This window comes from Dendropsophus ebraccatus, chromosome 10 (assembly GCF_027789765.1).
Source record: "Dendropsophus ebraccatus isolate aDenEbr1 chromosome 10, aDenEbr1.pat, whole genome shotgun sequence".
NCBI classification, from domain to species: Eukaryota; Metazoa; Chordata; class Amphibia; order Anura; family Hylidae; genus Dendropsophus; species Dendropsophus ebraccatus.
Window position 1 is genome coordinate 26,172,989 of NC_091463.1, and position 27,300 is coordinate 26,200,288.

Below are 27,300 nucleotides of genomic sequence, written 5' to 3' on the forward strand. Positions count from 1 at the left end.
ACATTATACAATTCTGAGTTTATTCATAATGGACTTTAAAGATGTGGGACACAGAAAGGAGGCTGTGATCACTTGAATTCAGTATCTGGGATTATATTTATTACGAGCCCCATAGAACAAGTGAGAGGCCAGTGCTAGTGCTAAGGTCTGTATCCTGTAACTTCATCCCATCCTTTCCGACAGGTCTGAATGATCCATTCGTGTTCATCGTCATCTGGAGAGACAGAAAAGAAACAAATAATAGGTTTATTATATAACTTGCACAGAGTGCACGGGTGACGACTTTTGCACTGTGGCTATGAGAACATTATGGATTGGTATTGTTTTGGATAAATTCTTTCCTGTCTCACTAGGGACAGAGCAGTCTGTACTGTTATAGCTGGCACTGATAAAGGACACTATTAAAAGGGTGTATATATATATATATATATATATATATATATATAATTTTATTTTTTTTTATTTTTTTTTTTTAAAGCCTATTTAAAGGAGAGGTCTGGCAAAATGTTTTATTAAAGTATTGCATTGTCCCCCAAAAGTTATACAAATCAACAATATACACTTATTATGGAAAATGCACATAAAGTGCTTTTTCCCTGAACTTACTACTGCAAGGCTTCACTTCTTGGATAACATGGTGATGTCACTTATTGGATAAAATGGTGATGTCACGACCCGACTCCCAGAGCTGTGCGGGCTGTGGCTGCTGGAGAGGATGATGGCAGATGCTCAGTGTCCCTCCAGTGTCCTGTGTCCCTCAGTGTCCCCCTGCCATCATCCTCTCCAGCAGCCACAGCCCACACAGCTCTGGGAGTCGGGTCGTGACATCACCATTTTATTCAGGAAGTGAAGCCTTGATGCAGTAGTAAGTGCAGGGAAAAAAAGCACTTTATATGCATTTCCTGTAATAAGTGTATATTGGTGATTTGTATAACTTTTGGGGGCAATACAATATTTTAATAAAAATGTTCGCCAGACTTCTCCTTTAAAAAAAAGCCACTTCTCCAGTCCTTCCCACTTTTTCCAGTCTTAAAGAGGTTACCCGGTGTTAGAAAAACATGGCAGCTTTCTTCCAGAAACCACTCTTGTTCTCAGTTTGAGTGTGTTTTTGCAGCTCAGCTCCTATGCCTGTAATCATTTTGAGTTGAGAGAACACAACTACCAAATACTGCATTTATACTATCCTTTTTATGGAAGCATAACTAGCTAGTATATTACCGCGTGTGCAACTAGAAAAGATTTTTCTTTCCACTTGTCTACTCGTTATAAGACTGGTAAAATGGCCATGTGCCATTTTATTTGATATATATAAAAAAATAAATAAATCTAAAATAACAGCAACAAATAATAGCTAATAAAACATATAATACCTATGCAGTAAATAAATAGTACATGGAAAACACAGTAAAAAAATGACATGGTAAGTACAGTTTAGCAGAATGTGTTGTAAGCCATGCGTAGGCCCAAACTTATCCAGTTCCTGTTTGTATATCCCGGCACTTAAAGGGCCGATTGCTTCATAATTACTGCTGTTCTGAGGCTATTTGATTCTGTGCAGCTGCAACCTCTTCAGCTCTAACCCATGAAACAAGACAAACTGGGCTTATTATACTGAACAAGCCTTAAAGCCCCTCCCTGATTGTCAGTAATTGGCGGCAATGGACTTAACAGCCACTTGACTATCCTTTTCACACTACCTGGCTGTGCAGCCAACAATTTGAATCACAAATGTATGTGCCTCTTATTGCAGCTGCCTGCGAGCGCCAGCTCCACGATCTCCTGCTTGCGAGACCTCAAGCATCAGGACTGTGCATCAATGTTTAAGATGCAATTATTCCTAGGTATTGATTAGCGCCAGAAAACGCAGGACTAATAATTGCCACTCTTCCGATGGGAGCTATTCTAAATATGTTAATACTGTGACAGAGACGGTTTTTACAACATTTCAAGATCTTAATTTCTATCTCTGGTTGATATCGGACAGAGCGGTCGTGGTCCAGCTGCCGTTTGGTAGAAAGGGAATAAATGCTTTAATTTTTTTTATTTTTATTTTGAATCCAAGTATGGCAACACCTAAAACATAGAACAAAATATTGGTGAGGTATTGCTGCAGGTCTGATAAGATAGTACCAAGGTGTCACAGATGGGTAAAGATGAGTGAACCTCAAGCAGGCAACATTGGATTGCCAGTGGTTGAAGAAGATGGATGCAGCCCTAAGGCTACCTTTTCCAAACCAGGGCTGTATCCAACTTCTTCAGCCACTGATAATCAAATATTGCATGCTCAGGTTCAAATTTGCTCTTCTTGTGAGCTAACTGAACATATACTCTGCAATTGGGTGTACACATATATTACCGTCACATAGTAACATGAGTCCATCAGGTTCAACCTACAGAAACTTTACTGTGTTGATCAAGAGGATGGCATGCAACCGTCAATGGTTTACCGAATGGGTCAATGTGTCCCTACTAGGGATCGTCCGAACCGAGTTCGGTTCGGGTTCGTGCGAACCCGAACCCTCGGTAATGATTCCCGCTGTCTGCCCGCTCCGTGGAGAGGGTGGATACAGCGGGAGGACCGCCTGGAAAACTGGGATACAGCCATAGCCAAAGGCTGTATCCCAGTTTTCCAGGCGTTACTCCCGCTGGATCCGCCCGCTCCACGGAGCGGGCAGACAGCGGGAATCTGCTGCCGAGCGTTCGGGTTCGTACGAACCCGAACCTCGGCAGGTTCGGACCATCCCTAGTCCCTACAGATCCATATTACTAACTTAGTCCTTCTATGTAAATCAGAGGCACACTATGGTACAGTATTAGATTACTTGAGAACGATCCAGGGATTTACTCAGATTGTTATAATTAGAGTAAAGCAGTCCCCCCCCTCCCCCCTCACAACTGGCATCTGCCTCAGACATGTTTCGTAATGCCTTTCTCTAGATGAACACTGCCCAGGACTAGAGGAAGAGGGCAGATACTACAGGAAAGAGGATTTTCCATTACTTTAGCTAAAGATTAATTACTGAAAGAGCAATGAGCCCATGGAACTCTACTCCACATTACATTGTAACCAATAATTAAAGGGGTATTCCACTCAATCATAACATGTTGCTGCCCATGGTGAGACTAAAAATTCTTTCCATACTTGTTATCTATTCAGTCCCCTTCTCCTAGTTCTGAGCTGCTGCTTTCTGCTGCAGACACAAAAATGTGTGCCTGAGCCCTTCTTTCTCTCCCCCTCCCTCCCTTCTGAGACAGCTGATATAAAAAAAAGTCCCTGGCTGGCTTTATCTGCAACTTTGTAGCTTCTTTGTAATGCTGGGGGGATTAATCACAGTGAGTTCATCAGCAACTTGACCGCAGATTAATCGTTCCAGCATTACAAAGTAGCTTCAATGTTGCAGATAAAGCCAGTCAGGGACCTGTTTACATCAGCTGTCTCAGAAGGGAGGGGGGAGGAGGGGGAGACAGGGAGAAAGGCTCACACACAGTTTTTTGTGTCTTTAGCAGAAAGCAGCAGCTCAGAATTGGGAGGAGACTCAATAGATAATAACAAGTATGGAATTAATTGTTAGTCTCACCATGGGCAGCAACATATCAAAAGTCATTTTTCAGTGCAATACCCCTTTACTTGAAAGGCATTGAAATATCATTCTTGAAAGTAGATTCTAGAAAAAGGTCATTGATCTAGGAATTTATTCTGATTGATATATTTGGAGTTGGGAGCTGGGAAGGTGAGGAATAACAGGGATTGCCTTTTTCTGGATCAACAATGCAGGAGGACAGACTCACCTGGATGGACTATTAATTATTTTATTACACAGGACAGTTTTCTCAACTTATGACTGGCTGTTTGCTTACATATCATCTGTCTGTGACGGATTTATGCTGAAGAAGAAAACACTGAAACCACGTAGTCAGTACTTTGAGGTGCTTTAACGGTGCATTCACAGGTCGTGGCCCATGTTTTGCCAGGCAAACAATACACTGTATGGTGGCTAACTAGCCACATGGCAAGTCACATATTAATACACAAAAGGACAACAGCGACGTAAAAAAACAAACAAGCAAAAAACAGCACTGTAAATGAGACATGTGAAGAGACCAAGCTTTAATCGAGGTGATATCATTCCTTAATGTCTTGAACAAATTTCTATCCCCAAGATGAGACGGAGCCAATGGTATTAGTATTATTGTTGTGCTTAGTCTGCTTTCTATGTCCTTCACACTTACTGCAGGAGGTGCCGATAACCTTGCTACTATTGACATCATTTGGCTCAGTCCACAAAAACCTATAAAAGTTAATCTACATCTAGGGACTGGGGTCTGGCCGCAGGTAATAGGAAAGAAGAATATTGTTTGTTTCCATACTGAATTGTCTTCAGTGTGATCTTTGACACCAACCACCATTTAAACTGTTCTGTAAAAACAAGCGACATGTGACCTCTGCTGTGATAGACATCCTAAAGCGACACTCCCAGACCCCTGCATAACTTCTGTTAAACCTGTCTTCTTAAGACACTGTGACAGAGGACTTCCTGAATGTTTCCTACCATCTGCTTTAGATGCTTTAGTGGGCTGGCCTGTAGCCTTGGAGTTTTCCTGCTCTTTCCTGCCCACCCTATACAAGTCGTTCTGGATGGGTTCCCTGTCATTCCAGACCCTTTCCTCATTTTCCTTTGCCTACGGCGTGTTGTTTCTTTTTCTTTTACTCTTCCGTTATTTCATGGCTTTGTGCCTTAAAGTACCTCCCCAGTGACCTTCTGTTTCATTGCTACTTATCCCAATTTCATCAATCCACTAAATGTATGGTAGTATTGTTTCCAAACCTACTACAAACTGTACAGGATAAAATGTCGGAATCCATCTAAAACTCACTTAAGGATGGATACAATTTTAACAAAGCAACTGTGCTAGCCAACCTGTCTGGCTTAGACCCATACGCTAAGTACCCTCTAGGTTTTCTCCCTAGAGTATAGTCTGCAGTCCGAGTAAAGTACTGGAGAGTCAATACAGAACACAGGGATCAAGTAGAGGAAGAATCAATGATGGGCAAGAATGCCGAGGAAGGCAGGAGAGGTTCTGGATCGGAAATCAGGGTCAGACACAAGAGTCTATATGGAACTAGAGGATCGCGCAGGAAAGGAGTCGGGGGGGCAGGAAGGGGTCAGCATCGGAAAATGGCTCATCTTCACTATGGAATTACAACAGTGCTCAGGCAAGGAACAGAAGGAAGTGACATAGGTGACATAGGTGGCCGGGAATGAATTACAGAGTACCTGCATTGACTCTTTAAGAGGCTGGCAGAATGTGCACGTGTACCTTTTAGGCAGAGCTGGAGACAGAGGGGAGAGGACGAGCACTGAGCAGGCACTAAAGGTAACCCAGGGGGTCAGAGGAGCAGTACGTCAGCATTGCTAATGTAAGGAATACCGTTCAGAACAGCACACCTCTACCACTTTGGTGGGTTCTCTTGTAGCAATTGGTTCTTCAACCATAACTACAGCACTTCAACCTACTACTACGGCATTACTAACATGGCAGCCAAAGTGGTACAGGTAAAGGGTTGGGCGCTGGCTGGAGCTGACAACTGTGTGTCATTTTTCAATGTCCTGGATCTTGCCTTGGAATTAATTATGACCAAATTCCAAAATTCTTCACCTGGGTGCACCTGCTCCCTGGCTAGAAAAGCTAATGCCTTAAAGACTTGTATGAGAAGAATGATCTATGAACTATGATTTCCTATGTCTAAAGAGCTATAGGCCAGGGGCTGTGAAGTGTATTAGAAGCCCCACCATTTTATTCCAAGCCCTATGTACGTATTCGAAGCACAGACAGAACATGAAGAGGACCGGTACAAACCAAGAATCGTTCTCTTTCTACCCCAGCAACGGTATCAGCTGATTTATTTTTCTATTAAAACAGTTATAGACATTGACACTATGGGGTATTAGGCTTAACAGCTATTCCTCCCAACCTTAATTTTTCAATACTATTATCAGAACACCCCGTACATTTTGGATGATCAACCAGCCCAGAATTGGCAGATTCGGCTGACATTATAGTGTATGGCCACCTTAAAAGGGACCTGTTTTCAGCTGCCTGAGGTGGACATAGAGCAAGACTCTGGCGCTACCTGTCTAATTTAGACCATGTAGGCTATAGTGTGTGGACTATGGAGAGCTAGGTGGGCTTTGAGAGGGCATAAAGTACTTAACTGGTTGTGTAAATAGGGCAGGTAGTGTGCCTGCTGTTAACAGTATCCAAACTGGTGGCTGTCCATCATGTGTGCAGAGCAGGGAAATTACAATTTTGTGTAGTACTTAGAGTATTTCAAGACATTAATTACATTACAGAAAGTTCATAGGATGTTCCCATTCTAATAACTACTCAATTGTCGCTCCAAGCACAGGCCCTAGGCTTTGTGTTATAGTAATTGTATGAGTAGGTGTCATATCTATTGCTTCATATCTCACTACAATCTCCAGACTACCGATGCTCTGTCTTAAGTGGAGTAAAGAAAAGGCTCCAATAAAGCAGTGAATGGGTCTAAGAGTCATAGATCTGGCTGGAGAACTCTACAAGGCAATTACATGCAGTGTACTCACAAGTGAAGTACTCCATACAGATGGAGTTCTCCCTGCAATACGGAATGATAAAGTAAAAGAGCTTGAGGATTTTGTCTAAGTGCTAGTTTTATGTGCTTGGGTTCGAAATTGACCATCACACATCATACATATTTTTTTCTCTCTCTTCAGAATATACACAGTATATATACATTTTAATAAATGACCTTATTTCTTACACAGAATTGAAAATTTGGGGTATGTTTACATAATTTGTGTCCGTGTAAAGCTCTTCCGCTCTGTTCTCAACGCCAGCTATGGCGCTGAACTGTACTGAACAGAGGGCACACATGTGATGATCATAATAGCCTATACAGTTAATTTTTCAGACCTGTATTGCTGTGATAGACCTACATCTTAATGAATACATCCTACTGACGAGCATTTAGGTGCCCCCTGCTTGGCACAGGAGAGGGTGTCTGATTCACCTGAAAACCTCAGAAAGTGATGGAAACACCATGGAAATGGAAAGAGAACAGCAGACAGATCACTCAGGCAGCCGCTCCTCCCCTCTCCATAGACAACACAGGAATGCTCGCCTGTCAGTTATTAGGGTGGTGTAATGGTATAGTGGTACTTGTATAGTGTATGTTAGATGGCTGTTTTTTTGGTGTCACAAATGGGGATTACTAGTCCTGAAAAGGACTTTTGGGTTTGTATGGGCTACTGGCCTGCCTACCTACTTAAACGATTCCCTAAAGTAAGGCTGTCCCTTTTCCAGCATCTCTCCATGCCTGCTAAATGACAGCCAAGCAACAGGTGCATCAGGTCACTTAGGCCTATATAGACTCAGGTCACCTGATTTGGCCGGCCAATCACTGCTATGCTATAATGTGCCAGGCCTTCCCTGCATGTTTATTGGCTACTTAAAGCCACCAAACATGCAGGGAAGAGACTCGAGCATCGAGCAGTGCCGAACACCCCAATGTTCAATAGAGCATGCTCAGTCGACACTACCTTATAGCCATAGGTGTCAAACAGTCAGTTTTAGGTATAGGCTTAAAGGCTTTTTAAACATTTGCACTAATTTATTATTGTTGATATACTGTATTTCTGTATTTCCTGACTACAAAAAGATGCAATTTCTAAATAGTCTTTATTACAAAATACCTACCATTTAGCTGCTAATCAAAGATAGATCCGTCATTATCTGATGGACCTTCTTCTCCCTCAATGACTGCAGCAAGCAGAGCGGTGAGTTACACACCAGCTGAACAGGGAGAGAAACTTTAGAGGAAAGATCACACAGGCTGGAGAAAGAGAGGAGATCAGATACAAGATAGTCTGCCTATAGGCAATGAGAGAAACTAGAATTCATGCAGCATAATGCCAAGGCTGTTAAAGAGAAACCAAGCAAATTTTCTAACAAAGACCCATTGAGAAAATGTTTCTTGCATACTAGTAAGTATGTAAAAAATAGCTTTTTGCAAAAAAAAAAAAAAAAAAAATCCCACACATACACAAATATATAAGAGCTTCTTAGACAATTTAGCAGCTGAATATTAGGCTAGGTTCACACTGCGTTTTCAGCATCCGTTTAACGCATCCGTTTTTTGAAAAAAACGCATAAAAAACGGATTGCAAAAAACGGATTCATTTGTGTGCATCCGTTTTTCCATTGACTTCCATTATAAAAAAAAACGGATCCGTTTTTTTTGACGGACCAAAACGGACAAAAAAACGTTGCTGACCCTATTTTTCTGGACGTTAAAAAAAACGGATCCGTTAAACGGATGCTGAAAACGCAGTGTGAACCTAGCCTTACACTGAATATTATTGTAAAACAGGGTGGGTCCTACATATTATCATGGTACGGTACGCTGCCAAATGGGGACACTGCATCATTTTAAATTGTCCCCCAAATAATATAGTCATTTGTCAGTAGATTTTCCATTTACAGTACTGGCGTCAATAATAAATTGCTGAAGCAGTGCACCCCAGTTTATACTGATGCCGTCATACCGCTGATGTTTAGTTAAACGGCGATTCTGTTGCAGACAGGATATCTTCTAAACAAAAGTTATAACAACAAGTTCAAAGCCTATGCGAGAACATGGGATGGGTGGGTGTTCCCACCATATTGTTAATCATTACAGGTTCCTGTGTTTTTGGAAAGCATACTGCTTATCTCGGCTGATACAATATTTTCTGCATACCAAACTTTTTGGGATGTTCGCCAACTAAAACGATTGAGACAAAGTTATAGAACAGGGTGTCAGACAAGGCAGAAGGATAGCTTGTACAGCAGACAGACGCTTTAAGCTGTTATTCCCAACACTAGAGATGATCTATCCTGCAAGCGGCAGACAAATGGCGGCCAGTCATATTATTTAAAGTGTCACTACCGTGATTTTTTTTTTTTTGCAGATATCAATAGTCCAGGCGATTTTAAGAAACTTTGTAATTGGGTTTATTAGCCGAAAAATGCATTTTTATCATGAAAAAGCAGTTTGAAGCTCTCCCCCCTGTCTTCATTGTTCTCCTATTGAGGGCTAAATAAAAGACCAAAACAGGACAACAAAGAGTTAATCTACAAATACCTCACCCTTTATCCCCTCTCAGAGTCACCACTGACCTCTCTGACCTCTGATTACAGCTGTCACCCAGCTCCATGCCTGTAATCCTTTGTTCTCAGCTTTCTGCTGTCGTCTAACTCCCTCCTCCCTCTTCCCCCCTCCCCTCTCCCTAGAACAGACTGGGTACGTCTGATGCAACAAGTCACAATTTCCTGATTTTTTGCAGTGGATGGAAAAGAGGAGGGAGGGGGGACCTGGGAAAATGCTTTTTAAATGCAGATAATGGCAGATTTGCCTAATAAACCCAAATACAAAGTTTCTTAAAATCGCCTGGACTATTGATTTCTGCCAAAAAAAATAAAATAAAATACGACAGTGACTCTTTAACCTCTTAAGGACGCATGACGTACCTGCACGTCATGCGCTCGTAAGAGGTGTTCAGAGTGGGGCCGTGCGGCGACCCCGTTATGAACCGCTGCGGTTCCGGGTGCCCCTTGTAGCCCGGAACTGCGGGTATTAGCTGGCACGGTCCGATCGCCGTGCCCGCTAATACAGTAATCAGATGTAACTGTCAAACATGACAGCTGCATCCGATTACTGGATGCAGCATTTCCCTGGTGTCTAGTGGGTGACAACATCTTGGAGGAGCAATCTCAGTTACTGAAGTCGGCAGGGGACCGCTCCAAGATGGCGCCGTCCCCGGCTCGGCACTCGTTTGTTTTCGGCAAACTATACAGCAAAGATCTCAATGAGAGATCGAAGTGTATATACTAGAAGTCCCCCAGGGGGGCTTCTAGTATATGTGTTAAAAAAAATTTAAAAAAAGTATTGTTATTAGTAAAAAGCCCCCTCCCCTAATAAAAGTCTGAATCACCCCCCTTTTCCCATGTTTTAAATAAAAGTAAATAAATAAATAAACATGTTTGCTATCGCCGCGTGCGTAATCGCCCGAACTATTAATTAATCACATTCCTGATCTCGCACGGTAAACAGCGTAAGCGACAAAAAATCCCAAAGTGCAAAATTGTGCATTTTTGGTCGCATCAAATCCAGAAAAAATTTAATAAAAAGTGATCAAAAAGTCACATATGCACAATCAAGGTACCAATAGAAAGTAAACATCATGGCGCAAAAAATGACACATCACACAGCCCCATAGACCAAAGGATAAAAGCGCTATAAGCCTGGGAATGGAGCGATTTTAAGGAACGTATATTTGTTAACAATGGTTTGAATTTTTTACAGGCCATCAGATACAATAAAAGTTATACATGTTACATATCGTTGTAATCATAACGACTTGAGGAACATGCGTAACAAGTCAGTTTTACCCCAGGGCAAATGGCGTAAAAACACAATTCCCCCAAATAAAAGAAATGCGTTTTTTTTTTCAATTTCAATTTCACCACACTTTGAATATTTTTCTGGTTTCGCAGTGTACTTTATGCAAAAATTCAGCCTGTCATTGCAAAGTACAATTAGTGACGCAAAAAATAAGGGCTCATGTGGGTTTCTAGGTGGTAAAATTCAAGTGCTATGGCCTTTGATGCACAAGGAGGAAAAAACTAAAATGCAAAAATGAAAAGTGGCCCCGTCCTTAAAGGGTTAAAGGGCCAACACACACATATTGGTTTGATACATACAGGCATATCATATAGATAGGCATTCTGTACCATGCACAGAGACACACATTTTTGCTCTCCGTTCACCATTCTGAAGGGAATTCTGACTGCTTAGCATCTGGAATTTAGGCTTTTGACTTTTAGAACGGCGTGGGATTGCTTTACCACAGTAACTATGGAGTTATCCAGGATTAGAGAAACACAACTGCTTTATTACACAACTGTCCTTCACTTGAGTGCTGCACTACCACATGCAAACTGAGGACAAGAGTGGAGCTGTTTCTGGAAGAGAGTGGCTATGTTCAGCTAATCCTGTTATACAATAATTTTGGGCCTCTTAGATGGTGCTGTATGCGACTTTTAGGGCTTCTGACAAAGTTCCGTTTCGACTCGAACCGAAAGTTTTTGCTTCAAAATAAGGCCACGTTTTATATCTATTTTACTATTGTATTTAACTTTTATTTTACTATGTGTAAACATAGCCTTAGACTACACTCAGCGCACTGAAATGAATAGATCTGATGAGGTATACGTTGGTTATCTCCTGGGTTTCTGATGTATACCACTGCTAACGTATAGGGCTATGTTCAGGGCAAGTTACAAGCCGTTATTAAACATCATGATAGAAGCTTTGCCTGTGTGGACTTGCAAACCTATTACACAGAATAAATGTTGTGTACATGCACCCTTTCCCTGTTTTTTACCCCCCATACTTACCCACTATGGATGTCTAAAATCATCTTCTCAGGAATGGCAGCAGCTAGAAAAACAGGAGACATCTCAAAATGCTCAGCGGGACTTGGTGAGTAAGCTAGCAATTTATTGTTTAGCTTGTATGTGGATAATCCCTTTAAGGTTTAAGGGAATCTTATCACTGTTCCAAAAACTGTCCCATGACTTCTACACTGGGTTTGGATCTTTATTTATTTATGACATAATAGATTAATGCTATGACTTTCTAACGAGAACTATTGCGTGAAAACATCATCGATGAGGGACATGAAAATGTTTCAGAGAGGACTGATTTTCTGATTTTATTGGACTATGTGTGACACAATGGTAGTATATACCACTAACTTCTGTAGGGCTCAAGACTTTCTTTTTACTGTTGCAATAAGGGGGTCATCTTATTGGAGGAACAGTGGCTATCTTATGAGGATCTGTGGATGTCATTGTTATGGGGATCTGCGGCTGTCACTATTATAGGGATATGTGGCTGTCATTGTTATGGGGATATGTGTCTGTCATTGTTATGGGGATCTGCTGCTGTCACTATTATAGGGATATGTGGCTGTCATTGTTATGGGGATATGTGTCTGTCATTGTTATGGGGATCTGCTGCTGTCACTATTATAGGGATATGTGGCTGTCATTGTTATAGGGATATGTGGCTGTCATTGTTATGGGGATATGTGTCTGTCATTGTTATGGGGATCTGCTGCTGTCACTTTTATAGGGATATGTGGCTGTCATTGTTATAGGGATATGTGGCTGTCATTGTTATAGGGATATGTGTCTGTCATTGTTATGGGGATCTGTGGCTCTCACTATTATACGGATATGTGGCTGTCATTGTTATGGGGATCTGTGGCTGTCACTATATAGGGATCTGTGGCTGTCATTGTTATGGGGATCTGCTGCTGTCACTATTATAGGGATATGTGGCTGTCATTGTTATAGGGATATGTGTCTGTCATTGTTATGGGGATCTGTGGCTGTCATTGTTATGGGGATCTGCTGCTGTCACTATTATAGGGATATGTGGCTGTCATTGTTATGGGGATATGTGGCTGTCATTGTTATGGGGATCTGCTGCTGTCACTATTATAGGGATATGTGTCTGTCATTGTTATGGGGATATGTGTCTGTCATTGTTATGGGGATCTGTGGCTGTCATTGTTATGGGGATATGTGTCTGTCATTGTTATGGGGATCTGCTGCTGTCACTATTATAGGGATATGTGGCTGTCATTGTTATAGGGATATGTGGCTGTCATTGTTATGGGGATATGTGTCTGTCATTGTTATGGGGATCTGTGGCTCTCACTATTATACGGATATGTGGCTGTCATTGTTATGGGGATCTGTGGCTGTCACTATATAGGGATCTGTGGCTGTCACTATATAGGGATCTGTGGCTGTCACTATATAGGGATCTGTGGCTGTCATTGTTATGGGGATCTGTGGCTGTCACTATATAGGGATCTGTGTCTGTCATTGTTATGGGGATCTGCTGCTGTCACTATTATAGGGATATGTGGCTGTCATTGTTATGGGGATATGTGTCTGTCATTGTTATGGGGATCTGTGGCTGTCATTGTTATGGGGATATGTGTCTGTCATTGTTATGGGGATCTGCTGCTGTCACTATTATAGGGATATGTGGCTGTCATTGTTATGGGGATATGTGGCTGTCATTGTTATGGGGATCTGCTGCTGTCACTATTAAAGGGATATGTGGCTGTCATTGTTATAGGGATATGTGGCTGTCACTATATAGGGATCTGTGGCTGTCATTGTTATGGGGATCTGCTGCTGTCACTATTAAAGGGATATGTGGCTGTCATTGTTATGGGGATATGTCTGTCATTGTTATGGGGATCTGTGGCTGTCATTGTTATGGGGATCTGCTGCTGTCACTATTATAGGGATCTGTGGCTGTCATTGTTATGAGGATCTGTGAATATCATTGTTTTAGGGATCTGTGGCTGTCATTGATAGTGGAATTTGTGGATATCATTGTTACAGGTGTCTGTTGATGTAATTGTTATAGGGATCTGCGGCTGTCATTGTTATGGAGATCTGTGTCTGTCATTGTTATGAGGATCTGTGGAAATCATTGTTATAGGGATCTGTGGCTGTCATTGTTATGGAGATCTGTGGCTGTCATTGTTATGAGGATCTGTGGATATCATTGTTATAGGGATCTGTGGATATCATTGTTATAGGGATCTGTGGCTGTCATTGATAGTGGAATTTGTGGATATCATTGTTACAGGTGTCTGTTGATGTAATTGTTATAGGGATATGTGGCTGTCATTGTTATGGGGATCTGTTGAGGTCATTGTTATGTAGATCTGTGGCTATCATTTTTATAGGGATCTGTGGGAAATGGCCACAATGCATAGAATATGGTAGACTAAAAATCTGTCACACAACTCTGGTCTGCATAAGGGGGTGGTCTTTTATATCTTGTATATTTATTTCATATCATAATAACCTTAGATGTATGATTATGGGATAAGGGTTCCCTTGTCTGATATTCTAAAATGGAGCGCCGTAACTGCAGGTGGGCTGGCAAGTTCTTACTGCTAATCTAATCTGTATGTTCATGCCTACTTTCCTAGGGTTTCTTTTTACCCCGAAATACCATAGATTACTTAGTAAACTATAAATGGCAAGCATTCATTTGCTTACAATAGAAACATATGTACGCCACAATACAAACCATCATAAGCACCATATAGTAATACAGATAATTGTGTGTAATGTTATTAAGTGGCCTAGCGGACACTCTATTTGAGTTGTATGGCATGCTAACACGGGAGTCCAGACAAAGTGCTCACTGCTGCACACAACACAAGAAAGCTGTTTGCCCCCCATCACTGAGAAGTTGTCTTGGCTTTGACAAGTTATATATAACACGCTCTTGAATCAGTCCTTAGAGATCGGTAAGTGCTGCCTGCGGTGCCGCGACTGTTCACAGTAACATTTTCCAGCTAAGATGAGAACAGTGTCAGGAGAGGGTCTAAATAGGGTTTCCTGCCGAAACCAGGTTCACTTTAATAATTACTATAAGCCGGCCTGCAATTACCTTCCTTCTCGTGAAGAGCAGTGTACGTGGCATATACAGAGCCAATACAACGTCCTCAGACCCCTTCCTTGGACTTTTCATGTTTTATTGAGTCACACTGGATTTTATTAGGAACATTCTGCCTTAAAATCTGTGCCGGCTGAAATCCCTCCGCTTTACAGCATGGATTTTGATACGGATGTACTTGAGGATTTTACAGCTGGTGAAAGCTGCAGCGACTCCACGCAGAAATGTAGCTCTGTACCATGTGACCAAGACCATCTCATATGGGACAGTCTTGGTTCCATAGACAGTGAGCGGGGAAAGAAGCGCTCAGCTGTGTGTTTCTCACCCTGCTCATTGTAGCAAACAGTCGGATTCCAAATGATCCAAAATTTTAACACGTCAAAAGAACACATAAAAAAGATTTTAAAGTTACAGGTACACTTTAAATTGGTACCATGATTTTGAGGAACTTTTTAGATGTCCTCAGACATGTTAATAGGTATAAATCACACTGGGTCTCACTCCTGAGACACGCTGCTATGGTGAGAAACAGCTGGGGGGAGTTCATTGCAGCATGCTAACCTCCCCAGTTGTCAATCAAACTGGACTCATTCGCTCCATTGGACTCTACGGTGTAAATGAGTCTGATCTCCCTTGCCTGGTGTGGAGAGTACTGCCACACACTTCCCCGACTGTATCTCGAGATCGCAGGGTGTACCCTGTGAGCAAAACAGTTGTAAGGAAATTTGTGGCTGGACACCATTTGCAAAGAAAAAAAATCTGTCCTTTGAAGATGGTAAAAAAGAATGACTACAGAAATACATCTCTTTTTTTTCCCTGTATATGCTAAAAACACGTATAGCTTGGTCCTACAGTCTAGGCATGGGGCGAACAGAGCTTTTAGCAGTACAATAGAGCTGTGATTTGTAATTGTAATCCACCCTTCAATGATAAGTGGATTGTGATATCATAACCCAGCCTGTACAGCACAGATGAAAACTAAGCCACATATAGCAGGAAGTTTGTCTTTTGTAAGTGATCTAGTAGCTGCACTAAAAACTATTGTTTTTTTATGTAGAAAATGAAAATAAAAAAATTAATCATCAATTTAAAAAAAAAAATAGACATCAAAGAGGTTGTTCACCCAAAATTAACGTGGCCTCTATCTACAGCATAGGGAACCAGAGATTGCGGGGGGTATGACCTCTGTACCCCTGCCGCTCTCTGTATTGGGCCCCTGGCTTCTTTGTTATGAATACAGCCACGGGTAAGGCACGTTTCATTCCTATGGAGCGGCCAGAAAGAGCCAACTACAGCACTGGTCTCTTTCTGGCAGCTCCATAGAAATGAAGGCGTGAAAGTCTCAGTGGGGTGGACCTTTTTTTAAAAAAAAAAATGTCCAGGTTCTTGTGATCAGGGCCATTTTATTCATGTGCACTTTGGCCCTCTCTATGCTGTTGAGGAGGGTCAAGCGCCCCCAGTGTTACAATATGCCTCCCCTTGGTGACGTGCCTCCGTTAGACTCAATTCTGGTCACATCACAGGTGGGAGTGGATATTGTTATATTGGCCCTCCACAGCATAGAGCGGGCCAAAGTGCACATGAAGAAAACAGTGGCAATTGTAGGAAGCGGGCCGGGAATGCCGAGCCGGCGCTGATCAGGTTGTTTAAAAAAAGTTCATTAAGTGAATTGATACATTCGCTTTAAAATTTGTGTGGAATACAAACCATAGCAAACCTGTGTGTAATATGTGGGGCCTTAAATACCTTGGGCATCTTTGGTTCATAAGTGTAAAAATGTAGGAGCCAAATTATATCATTGGATTACGTTGGTGCCCATTTTAGATGAGCCTGATCTGCCTTCTAGAGCCTGATATGTTGTTGGAGAAAGGTGACTGAACCCTGAAATCTCTCCCACAAAGCTCACAAGCAGTGAAAGGCATATTTAATATTACAGTATTTTTTAGCCCCAAGGTTTACCGGCATTTCTCAAGAATCGGTGCTGGTAGTCATTCACCACTCTGCTGACTGGGTCATAGAATCCATCCCCACAATCATAACAACCTTCTGGGATTTGTCGAGGAGGATCCAGATTTGAAAGCTGTGAACGGCCTAAAGAGCAAAAGCAAAATCATTTCAGCTTCATTGTACACAACCGTGGCTCGCACTGACTTACACTGGGTTTTCTTAGCTACCTCTGATAGCAGAAATAGCACAGCAACAATTACACCACAAATTAGCAATTTCTCACTTAATAGCATTTTATAATAATAATAATTCAGCAGTGTTCCTATGTCAGCAATCACTGGGCTTCCCTTCTGCTTCATGATGTCATCACAACATGATGAGGTGCTCTGGTCCACATGAATGAGTCAACCACTGGCGTCAGCAGTGTCCTCAATAAGGACTGCACGTCATAGCTGAGGCCGATAGATGGATGTAATGGTCATGTGGAGTTGAACAATACTGAAACATTTACTTGCATTTCAGAATGGGAACCTGTCACCAATTTCATGCTGCTTGGACCATGGGTGGCTTGAAACACTTGGGCTCCCTTACCATAGCAATCTACAATTCACACCGCAGGGCTATGCTGTCTTAGAGTTATCGTCTTTGGCCAGAAACAGGCCCTGAGTCACTGGCGCCATCCGCTGGCTCTGATTGACAGATCTATTCCTTCCTATAAAAATAGATCTATCAATCAGGACCAGAGGTTGGCCAAATGACTCGTAGCCCCATAAATTTAGTGACAGCTTCCCTTAAGGAACCATTATTTCTTCTATTTTAATTCTATTTGGTCCGTGAAGCCTCAGTTGCGAGTCTCAAAACACGGTATTAGCCAGATATCCCTATCTCCGAAGAAGGAAGCCTGTTGCCAAGGGGTGCCTAACAGTGGGGAGAACACCAAACCACCAAGTCAAAGTCTAACTTTGTTGCGACTGTAACGACATAAGACAAGGGTTACCAAGGCTAGGCATCCATCCACAGACAGCTGTTTTGGGGCATTTGCCCCTAGTCAGTGTGGAGCAGGATTCTGCCTACCAGGGGCAATGAAAAATAGACCAACAAAACACAACAATCACTGAGCTCAGGGAGATCAGTGAAAAAAATCCAATGGAGTACTCATTTAAGAGTCTCCACTGTTTGTTAAATGAGTACTCCACTGGATTTTTTTCACTGATTTCCCTGAGCTCAGTGATTGTTGTGTTTCTTGTACATACAGCGCATCAAGTAAAAGTCGCACCAAGGAGTGAGATTATAGCACGATTGCCACTGTACCTGCAGGCTTTAGGCCATTGCAAATTTCAGTGTAAAATCTTCTGTCATAGCCATCGCAGTAGTGCCATTTCTCCTTTTCATACTCAAGTCCATCTGCAAAGGTATATTTTCCCTATGAAAAAGAGAAAAAAAGACATCAAAATCATAATGTGAACACTTGTATGGAAATATTTCAGTATGTTCCCACACCTGGACATAGAGGTCCCCTACAGCCACCCTCTCTCCAGCATTAAATGGCTGATAACTGGGAACTATAATCCATAACATAACAATTACATGTAATAATTTATATATAATAACATTGATTCTATATTAATATATGAATTATACCATGGCCACAATAGACCTATATTATGCAGCCCTTTAATATGGAGTCTATAGAAACATGCTGTACCTCTATGTCTCTTATTTCATATGGGCTTTTCCATGACATGTTTCAACACTGCAGAGTTGTTGCTTCTAGGGGCATCATATGACGGCACACAGAATGTCTACAGGCCCAAAATACTAAACTTCAGGACAGAAATTTTATTACCTCAAGCGCAATACCAGAATCCCACCGAGCTTCGTATTTACTGCCATTTGGAAAGTAGAGGATTCCTTGTCCATGAAACATGCCGTCCTTCATCTCTCCCTCATAGCGGGTCTCTGTGGGGAGGATGTATTCACCTTTACCCTCAAGCCTTCAAAAAAGAAGAAGATTTTAAAGGATAAGTCCGGTGAAAATTTTACTTAAGTATTCTATTGTCACCCAAAAGTTATACAAATCACCAATATAGACTTATTACGGGAAATGCTTAAAATGTTTTTTTTTCCCTGTACTTACTAATGCTTCAAGGCTTCAGTTCCTGGATAACATGGTGATGTCACTTCCTGGATACCATGGTGATGTCACTTCCTGGATAAAATGGTGATGTCACTTCCTGGATAAAATGGTGATGTCACAACCCGACTCCCAGAGCTGTGCGGGCTGTGGCTGCTGGAGAGGATGATGGCAGAGGGATGCTCAGTGTCCCTCCAGTGCCCTGTATCCCTCAGTGTCCCCCTGCCATCATCCTCTCCAGCAGCCACAGCCCGCACAGCTCTGGGAGTCGGGTTGTGACATCACCATGTTATCCAGGAAGTGACATCACCATGTTATCCAGGAAGTGAAACCTTGATGCAGTAGTAAGTGCAGGGAAAAAGCACTTTATGTGCATTTCCCATAATAAGTTTATATTGGTGATTTGTATAACTTTTGGGGGGTAATACAATACTTTGATAAAAAATGCCGGACTTCTCCTTTAATGAAGTTCTGTATGTTCTACATTCTTATCATAACAAACACTATAGAGAAGATGTGTGAGAAGGTATAAGGTGGCAGAAAAGGAACCGGAAATCTGAGGGTAGACAACAGTAATACATCATACAGGCACTTATGGGCCAATTGTTTCAGCAGATATGATTGCTCAAAAATGTATAACAATTTTATGCCAGAACCTACACAAAAGTGGTCAGTAAATTCCCCCCTTTATGTATTATAATGATTCTTGAAACCAAAATGATACTTTGCTTAAAAAATATACAGGGTGTTGGTGTTGTCTGTTTTGCAGTAAGGGCATTTCTAACACCTCTGTACCTGCATATGTCCCCTGTACACCCCTATACATCCCCTCTATACCCCAGACTGCTTTTGTATAACCTATTACCCATGTATAATTCAAGACATCACCTGTTTACCCACAGACATCCGTGGAACACCCCCATGCTTACCCCAGGTAACTGGTATACCCCATAACCCCTGTATACTCCGAGACAACCCCTGTACACCCTACAGACTACCCCCCTGATACCCCTATGAATCCTCGCAGACTGCCCTTCTACTAAACTTACTAATACTGTACACTAAACTATTTTAATATAAAGTGGCCAACCCCTTTAAAGTGTCACTGTCGTTTTATTTTATTTTTTTGCAGAAATCAATAGTTCAGGCGATTTTAAGAAACTCTGTAATTGGGTTTATTAGGCAAATATGCCATTATCTGCATTCAAAAAGCCTTCTCAAAAAGGTCCCCCCCCCACCCTTTCTCTTATCCACTGCTGATTATCAGGAAATCTTGATTCTTTTACATTAGTCAAGCCCTGTGAAACCTATGAAGAGGGGGGAGGAGGGAGATTAGTCGCCAGCAGAGCGCAGAGAACAAAGGATTACACAGCGGGACCTGTGTGAAAGCCGGTATTCAGAGGTCAGAGAGGTCAGTGCTGACTGTCAGAGGAGATAGCCTGGTGATGTAGCTGTAAATTAACTCTTTGTTGTCCTGTTTTGGTGCCTCATCTCCCTCCACGCCTCCCCTCTCTATAGAAAACCATGAAGACAGAGGGAGGAGAGCTTCAAACTGCTTTCTCATGATAAAAATGCATATTGCTAATAAACCCAATTACAAAGTTTTTTAAAATCGCCTGGACTATTGATTTCTGAAAACAAATTTAATTGACAGTGACACTTTAAGCACAATGCTCAGCACTGTGTAAGTGTACATGGTCTCCACCTCCTGGACACTTCCATGACACCACTCTCAGCTGATGGGGGAAGAAAGCCAAGCACTGGCCACCCTGGTATATTCTATAGAATCACCAACTCTTTCACTATTGTGTGTATAGGCAGAGGCTGGGCTTTATACCCTGAATCCAATGTAAATGCTGGGGCCCAATACATTAGTCCTATCCTATGTGGTGTATATCCAGACAGGCACAGTAATGGACAGGCCCGGGGTCCTCCAGGTTAGTGTTCCCTAAGCTGTGACACTCCAGCTGGTGCAAAACTACAACTCCCATCATGCATAGCACAGAACACTGCCGTCACATCCACCTCACTCCTATACCTTCCATTCCGATGCTCCCCATCATATCGGCTGCCCGTGTACTCCATTACTTCCCGTCGGGCGTTCCTATGACAACAGTATATGAAGCTTCACCATGACGACCGGTAGATCATGTGACGACCGCTGCCCAATTAGAGAAAGGTATAGAGGAAAACCTCTAATTTAAGATAGAAACTTCTCTGACGGGGCTTTCACTCCCGAAACCCTCCTGTGTATATGAGACATGGCTGAATGAGTGGGTAACCGCTGGGCATCTGGGGGTTAACTCGTCGTTCTGGGGACCATAGGGCGCGATGACGTCATTCCGCCTGCGACCGCGAAGACAGCATATCGCGCATGCGCAGTAGGCTGACCTTCCGGGGACAGAAGCAGCCATGCCCGGGACCGTGGATATCCCCACGGCGGAGGAGCTGTCAGTGCAGGAGGTCGGTATCTCCCTATAGTTATTGTATGGGGACATGCTGAGCCGGTGTGGGTCATTGTGTTATATGTTACTATGTCTCTCCTATTAGACGCTTATCCTACAGCAGTGTCACTCAACTGATGCAAAACTACAACTCCCATAATGCCCTTAGTGTTCTGCTACTCGGAGCTCTCTAGCTGGTGCAAAACTACAACTCCCAGCATGCCCAGGCAGTGTTCTCTCATCAATGTCCCTCCAGCTGTTGCAAAACTACAATTCCCATCATGCCCTGAGTGTTCTCCTGCTACTAGTGTCCCAGCTGCTGCAAGACTATACATGCTGGGAGTTGTAGTTTTTCATCAGAGACTACTGTCCTATAGATGGCTTACAACAGGGATGGGGAACCTTTGGGCCTCCAGCTGTTGCAAAACTACAATTCCCATCATGCCTGGACAGCCGAAGCTTTAGCTTCGGCTGCCCAGGCATGATGGGAATTGTAGTTTTGCAACAGCTGGAGGGCCGAAGGTTCCCCATCCCAGGGTCACAATGTAGGAAGTATCTTTGCAGGGATGTGTATTTTGCGAAGACAAATGTGAGAAGAGGTGACCGTAACAGCGCCACTCTTGTGTATGGGTTGTGTCAGGTATTGCAGCTCATCCCAGTTCAGTTGTATTAAACATTATAGGGGCTCTCCCACCATTAGAAGTTATTCCCTATACGTGGGATAAGTGTCTGATCACTGAGGGTCTGACTGCTGGGACCATTACAGATCTTGAGAACAGGGACCCAAGTCTCCCATATGCACATGTGCACCGCCGCTTCGTTCATTGTGTGTGGAGTACAGTGCTCTGCTATCTCTGTGACCCCCATAGAGAATGAATCCACATGTTACTGCTGCTTCTTTCTGATAGGAGACATAGGTCCCTGTTCTTGAGAGGTTACAGGTGTCCAACTGTTTGTAGCCCCAGCAATCTAGAGTCAGGGGACTATCTTTTGTTAAGAGTGATGGTCATATATGTTGACTGCTAGTGGATAGATGATGACCTCTCATGGTAGAGTACCCCTTTATAGGGGGTTACAGGAGTTTTTAGAGAACTGGTAATCAATTGTCTATGTTCAGGGTATCTGTTAAGCTGATCTCTGGATCCATTGGGATTGAGCGGTATCTGGCAAAGCTGTCTAGATGTTTGCCTCATGTTTTGATCACTTGTCATTGTTCGTTTCCCAGTTGTAATGCTCTACAGAACATGTTGGTGTTATTATTCCGTATGTGGGGAATTGTTTTACCCAGCCTAAACTTAACATGGTCTTTTCCTTTTCAAACCCTTTAGGTGAATGTGAGCTCTGCTGTGCTGAAGGCTGCAGCCCACCACTATGGCTCCCAGTGTGACAAGCCGAACAAAGAATTCATGTTGTGTCGCTGGGAAGAAAAAGATCCCAGGAAGTGTCTGAATGAAGGCAGAAAAGTAAATGAATGCGCCCTGGACTTCTTCAGGTAATTCTCCGCCCAAAATGACATGTTGGACTACATTCACGCAATGATATTCTACAGATTTTGCTCCTTTTATTCACATGATGAGGATTTTTTTATTACATGGAACTGAACGCACAGTGCAGATTTGTCAGTATCTGCTGTGGAAAGAGCACTGGTTTATTGCACACTTTCCCCACTGATTTAAATTAGAAAGTCCAAGTCCATGAACATATCCTAGGGTTTCATAATATAATCGGATGTCAGGTTGGGCCTTTCCATATTTACAGAGTTGTTTCTAAATGCCCTTTTATGCTGCCTATTTGGGTAAATGAGCGTTCGAAGGAGCAACAGTTCACAACAGTTAGCAAATGTGAAAAGAACAACAATCAGCCAACAAACGGTCATGTTTATTGTGTAAACGGCATGTGTGAGTGATAATGAGGAGGTTAATAGCTGAATGAATGATCAAGTGATCATTTGTGTGGCCCAGCTGCTCCTTATCTGGAGTTTGTCCATGTAAAAGGCCCCAAACACCCCTGCAGAATTTGCATCTCAGCAGAAATCTTCCAGTTACAAGAGGCAGCTGTCAGAGAAAAGATTGATGGTATATACAGTCTGTACCCTCCTGAAGCCCGTCCCAGTGCCCCAAAATTATACATATCCCTATATAACAGTGAAACAAACCAAAAAAATTAAAATGCATTTTTTTCTCTTACATCTTTTTTTCCCCTTAATGAATCAGAATGACTTAAAAATAAAGCCACATGAATCACAGACAAGACACAAAAATAATAGTAAGTGGAAAAAATGTATATAGCCTTCATGAGGTACATTGCTGTTTTTTTTTTTTTTTTTTTTTTTACATTAGCTGATCAATGCGCCGGAGGGATCATTAGAATGAATGGAGCCACGTCACAGAAGGGAGGGGATGTCGTCACACTGGGGGGGTGGCTGTCCTGCCCCCGGTGCTCAGAGCCAGGCCAGTGCATGCTGAATGCTGGAACTGGGCAGCCTTTCAAAAAGAGGGCCGTGCCACCGGGATCCCTGCGCTGATCAGCTAATGTAAGAAAAAAAAATATGTACCTTTATGGTGTGTTCACACCTACAGGATCTGCTGCAGATCCTGTAGGTGTGAACGCACCCTAAAAAAGAAAGAAAAGTGGTTGTTCATGGGGAAATAATAACAAGAAATGGATAGGCACTGCAATGATAATTAAAGTGCAAAACATACGCATATATAAACAGTCAGGATAAAAAAGAAAACTGCATATGCACAAAACAGCTGCACATCAAGATGTACAGTATTTTCCTGCGTATAAGACTACTTGTTAACCCAAGCAAATTTTCTCAAAAGCTAGGGGTCGTCCTATACGCTGGGTGTCGTCTTATAGGGAAGACTAAAAAACTTTGGAACCGGACTGGAGAATCTGGAGTTGCCGCATGTGGTGGGGGGAGCTCTAAACAGCCACATATGCGGTGACCGTATGAAGGGCAGAGCCAGCTGCAGCTGTCTGAGGTATGAAAAGAAGAGATGCAGTAGAGTGGCTCTGTGCCCAGTAAAACACACCTCTCTCGCCCGTCTGGCCGCTCTTGTATCCTACCGGTGTTACTGTACCACCTTCTCTGCCTCTCAGATCTCGTTGCTGTCTGATGTTTTTTATTCATTTTTATTTGATGTGCGTTGGCAGAGAGGTAGTCTTATACGGCAAGTATATATCAAACTCTATATTTTAACTGGAAAAGTTGGGGGTCGTCTTATACCCCCAATCATCTTATAAGCTGGAAAATACAATACTTTATTGGGAAAAATCTAAAACACTAAAGGGAGCAGGATAATGGGAGACAATCCTCCCAAAAGACCACCAAAAAACATTTAAAATCACTTAAACATGACATCATGGATCCCGCTTACATCCAAGTCCAGATACCCTGTTAGTCACAAAGCATGGACCACTCGATTAGTTCAGCAAATAATCTCAGACATTATGAATAATGTAGTATACAAAAGAAGAGTAGAACATTCATCATGTGTGGAATGGGGGTACAGGGCCAGGTGGGAAAGCCTTTAAAGAGGACCTGTCACCCGACCGCTGATATCTCCGTGACCCGACCGGCTCAGGAAGCGGGACCCGGCGGGATCACGTGAGTATAGGGGGCTCTAACGGGGGGTCGGGAGCCTGTCACCCCGGCATGGGGGGTGACAAGTCTCCTTTAATGTTTCGCCGTTTTGTGCATATGCTGTTTATGGGGAAATGTCGCTGTCCTAGAGCTTACTGTAATTTGGACTAACTTTAGATATATCATCAGACATGTTACGGTACTGACCGCACTAGGTCTCAGGTCTAGGTCTGTAATCTCACTGGGTGAGTGCACAGCAGCATGTGTCTCTCGCCTGTCAGTTCTACTCTACTCTTTTTCTTCAGTCTATGAAGCGAAAGAGTTTGAAGTTCGGCCGGCTGGAGAGCTGTTTCGTGATATTTGATGTAAATGGAATAAATGGACCTATTCCGTGGGTACCATGATAATGGTTTAGACCTTAGTATGTAACAAACTGCTTCTTTACATTTTCTCAGGAAAATTAAGACCCATTGTGCTGAGCCCTTTACCGATTATTGGACTTGTCTGGACTATACTGGCTTATTGGAGCTCCGTCACTGTCGTAAACAGCAGCAGGCATTTGATAACTGTGTTCTTGATAAGCTCGGCTGGGTGAGACCAGATCTGGGAGAATTGTCCAAGGTAAGATGCTGGGAGATAGTCTCTGCCCATGTATTAAAACGTGTGCTGGTCATTGTGCCCTGCTTAGTTGTTACAGAAACGGCTTGAGCTTCTCCTCTTACTATAACTGTAGACAGGACGGTATTACATGTATCTTACATGCGTCTGACATGCTTTGCACCATTTTTGACTGCAAAATTAAAGAGGTTATGCTACCAACAACACTTATCTCCATATTCACAGGACGATAAGGGAAGTTTGGCTGCCAGGATCAGCATAGATCTGAAAAACAAGGGTCCCAAGTCTCTTGTCCAAAAGGTGTAGTGGTCACACTAGCGCTCTTATTATCTATGGAACAGCTGAAGACAGTCTTCAGTAATATCATAGACAGTAAGTGGCGCAGCAGTGCATACACATGACCACCAGTTAGACTTATGACCCCCAGTATCCATACACATTTACCCAATAAGTGGTGTTGGAGGCACAATCACTTAAGTAACTTACAAATTCATTGTTAGTTTCCTCTTGTTATGCTGTAGAGTCTGTGCATTTTTTTTTTTTTATTATTGGTTGGTTGTGCTGATGCTTCTAATGCAGTTGTAGACAATGCACAGTTCTTGGCTACCATCAGATATAGGGTTACACTACTACTGCTACCCTATACTTGATCTTAGCCAAAAGGCCGAACCGCAGTGATGTCTTTGCACTTTACAAAAAGCCTGCTGTCTTTTGGCTTGGGAGCTCGTATCCATCCTTAGCCCTAGGTTATCTGTACAACTGCTCAATCGATTACTGTAGATTCTCATTGGTAGACAACATGGTAGCCACAGCATATTGTCCTATCCATAACTGTTCGCTGAAGATACTGCATGATAATGCTGGACATAAGTTTGTGGGCAAGAGTGAGGATATTAAGGGCCCTGTGCAACGAGATGTTCACTAAGAGCCCTAAACAGAAGCCTAAAGTAGTTAGCCAGACTTGCAAAACATGGCTGCTTTCTTCTACAAGCAGCACCACCCTTGTCCTTAGTTTGGGTGTGGTATTTTAGCTCAGCGTGCGGCAATTGATTACCTATGGCTGAATAAGTTGGATGCAGCCCTAAGGCTGCCTGGAAAACATGGATACAACCATAGGCAGATGGCTTCCAACTTCTTTAGCCACTGGTAATCAAATGCTGCACACTTTTGTATAAACCCAATCGTCCTCAAGGTTTGCTGCTTTTTAGTCAGTTCCATTGAAATGAATGGAGCTAAATTGTTACATAAATCAGAGCTTCACCACAGCATTCAGGATGGACCGGATGCAGCTGACACTGTGTGATGTTTGAGTTTCCAGGACTTACACTTCTGCTTTCTTTTCCTGCAGGTGACAAAAGTGAAGACTGACAGACCCCTCCCAGAAAATGTCTTCCACTCAAGGCCCAGACCAGAACCAAACCCTCCAGTCGAGGGAGAACTAACACCCTCCAAATATGGCAGCAAGCTCTTCTTCTGGAATTGGTAGATGTCCACGTCCTAACCTCCAGTTCTGGTCTTATGTCCACAGTTCAGTTTTAATATCTATTTGGGAACAGAATAAAATAATGAAACCTCTTTGTTGTGTTGCCATCTGTATTAATTGTAGTAATGGAGTTCAGGTAAGAAGAAAGCTTTAACCCACCTGCAACTACAGTTTCCAAATCCAGAAACACTACGCTGTGGATTTCCAGTTTGCTATGACATGAGGGTAAGCTTTCAGATGCAGCTTCTGTGTCACCAAGCGACGAATCTAACCTGTGGGGGTTAAGGGCCCTGTTTTTTACATACTTGCAGCGGAATGACAATCCCGATGCGAGTATTTTATCCCATTGAAGTGAATGGGCAGGTATCCGCAGCCAATTTCACTGCAAACTTCCAGCGTAAAATCAGCTGCAGACAGTTACGTGTGAACATACCCTTAAAAAGACCAGAATGTTTTATGTTCTCGATTCTATAAAGTAGCCCCATTTTCAATCTAACGATAACT

General features: G+C 42.6%; 2 protein-coding genes across 2 annotated transcripts; one reads left to right on the forward strand and one right to left on the reverse strand.

Annotated features, from left to right (window-relative positions):
- MORN5 (MORN repeat containing 5) lies at window positions 1-20,994 on the reverse strand. Its single transcript, XM_069986751.1, has 5 exons — window positions 20,701-20,994; window positions 18,375-18,522; window positions 17,840-17,951; window positions 16,541-16,672; window positions 1-214 (listed from the first exon to the last, which is right to left on the reverse strand). The coding sequence occupies exons 1-5, from the start codon at window positions 20,745-20,747 to the stop codon at window positions 141-143; spliced, it is 513 nt and encodes a 170-aa protein (XP_069842852.1). The 5' UTR covers window positions 20,748-20,994; the 3' UTR covers window positions 1-140.
- NDUFA8 (NADH:ubiquinone oxidoreductase subunit A8) lies at window positions 20,947-26,888 on the forward strand. Its single transcript, XM_069986750.1, has 4 exons — window positions 20,947-21,125; window positions 22,435-22,598; window positions 25,151-25,316; window positions 26,662-26,888. The coding sequence occupies exons 1-4, from the start codon at window positions 21,075-21,077 to the stop codon at window positions 26,797-26,799; spliced, it is 519 nt and encodes a 172-aa protein (XP_069842851.1). The 5' UTR covers window positions 20,947-21,074; the 3' UTR covers window positions 26,800-26,888.
- Window positions 26,889-27,300: the final 412 nt, after the last annotated feature.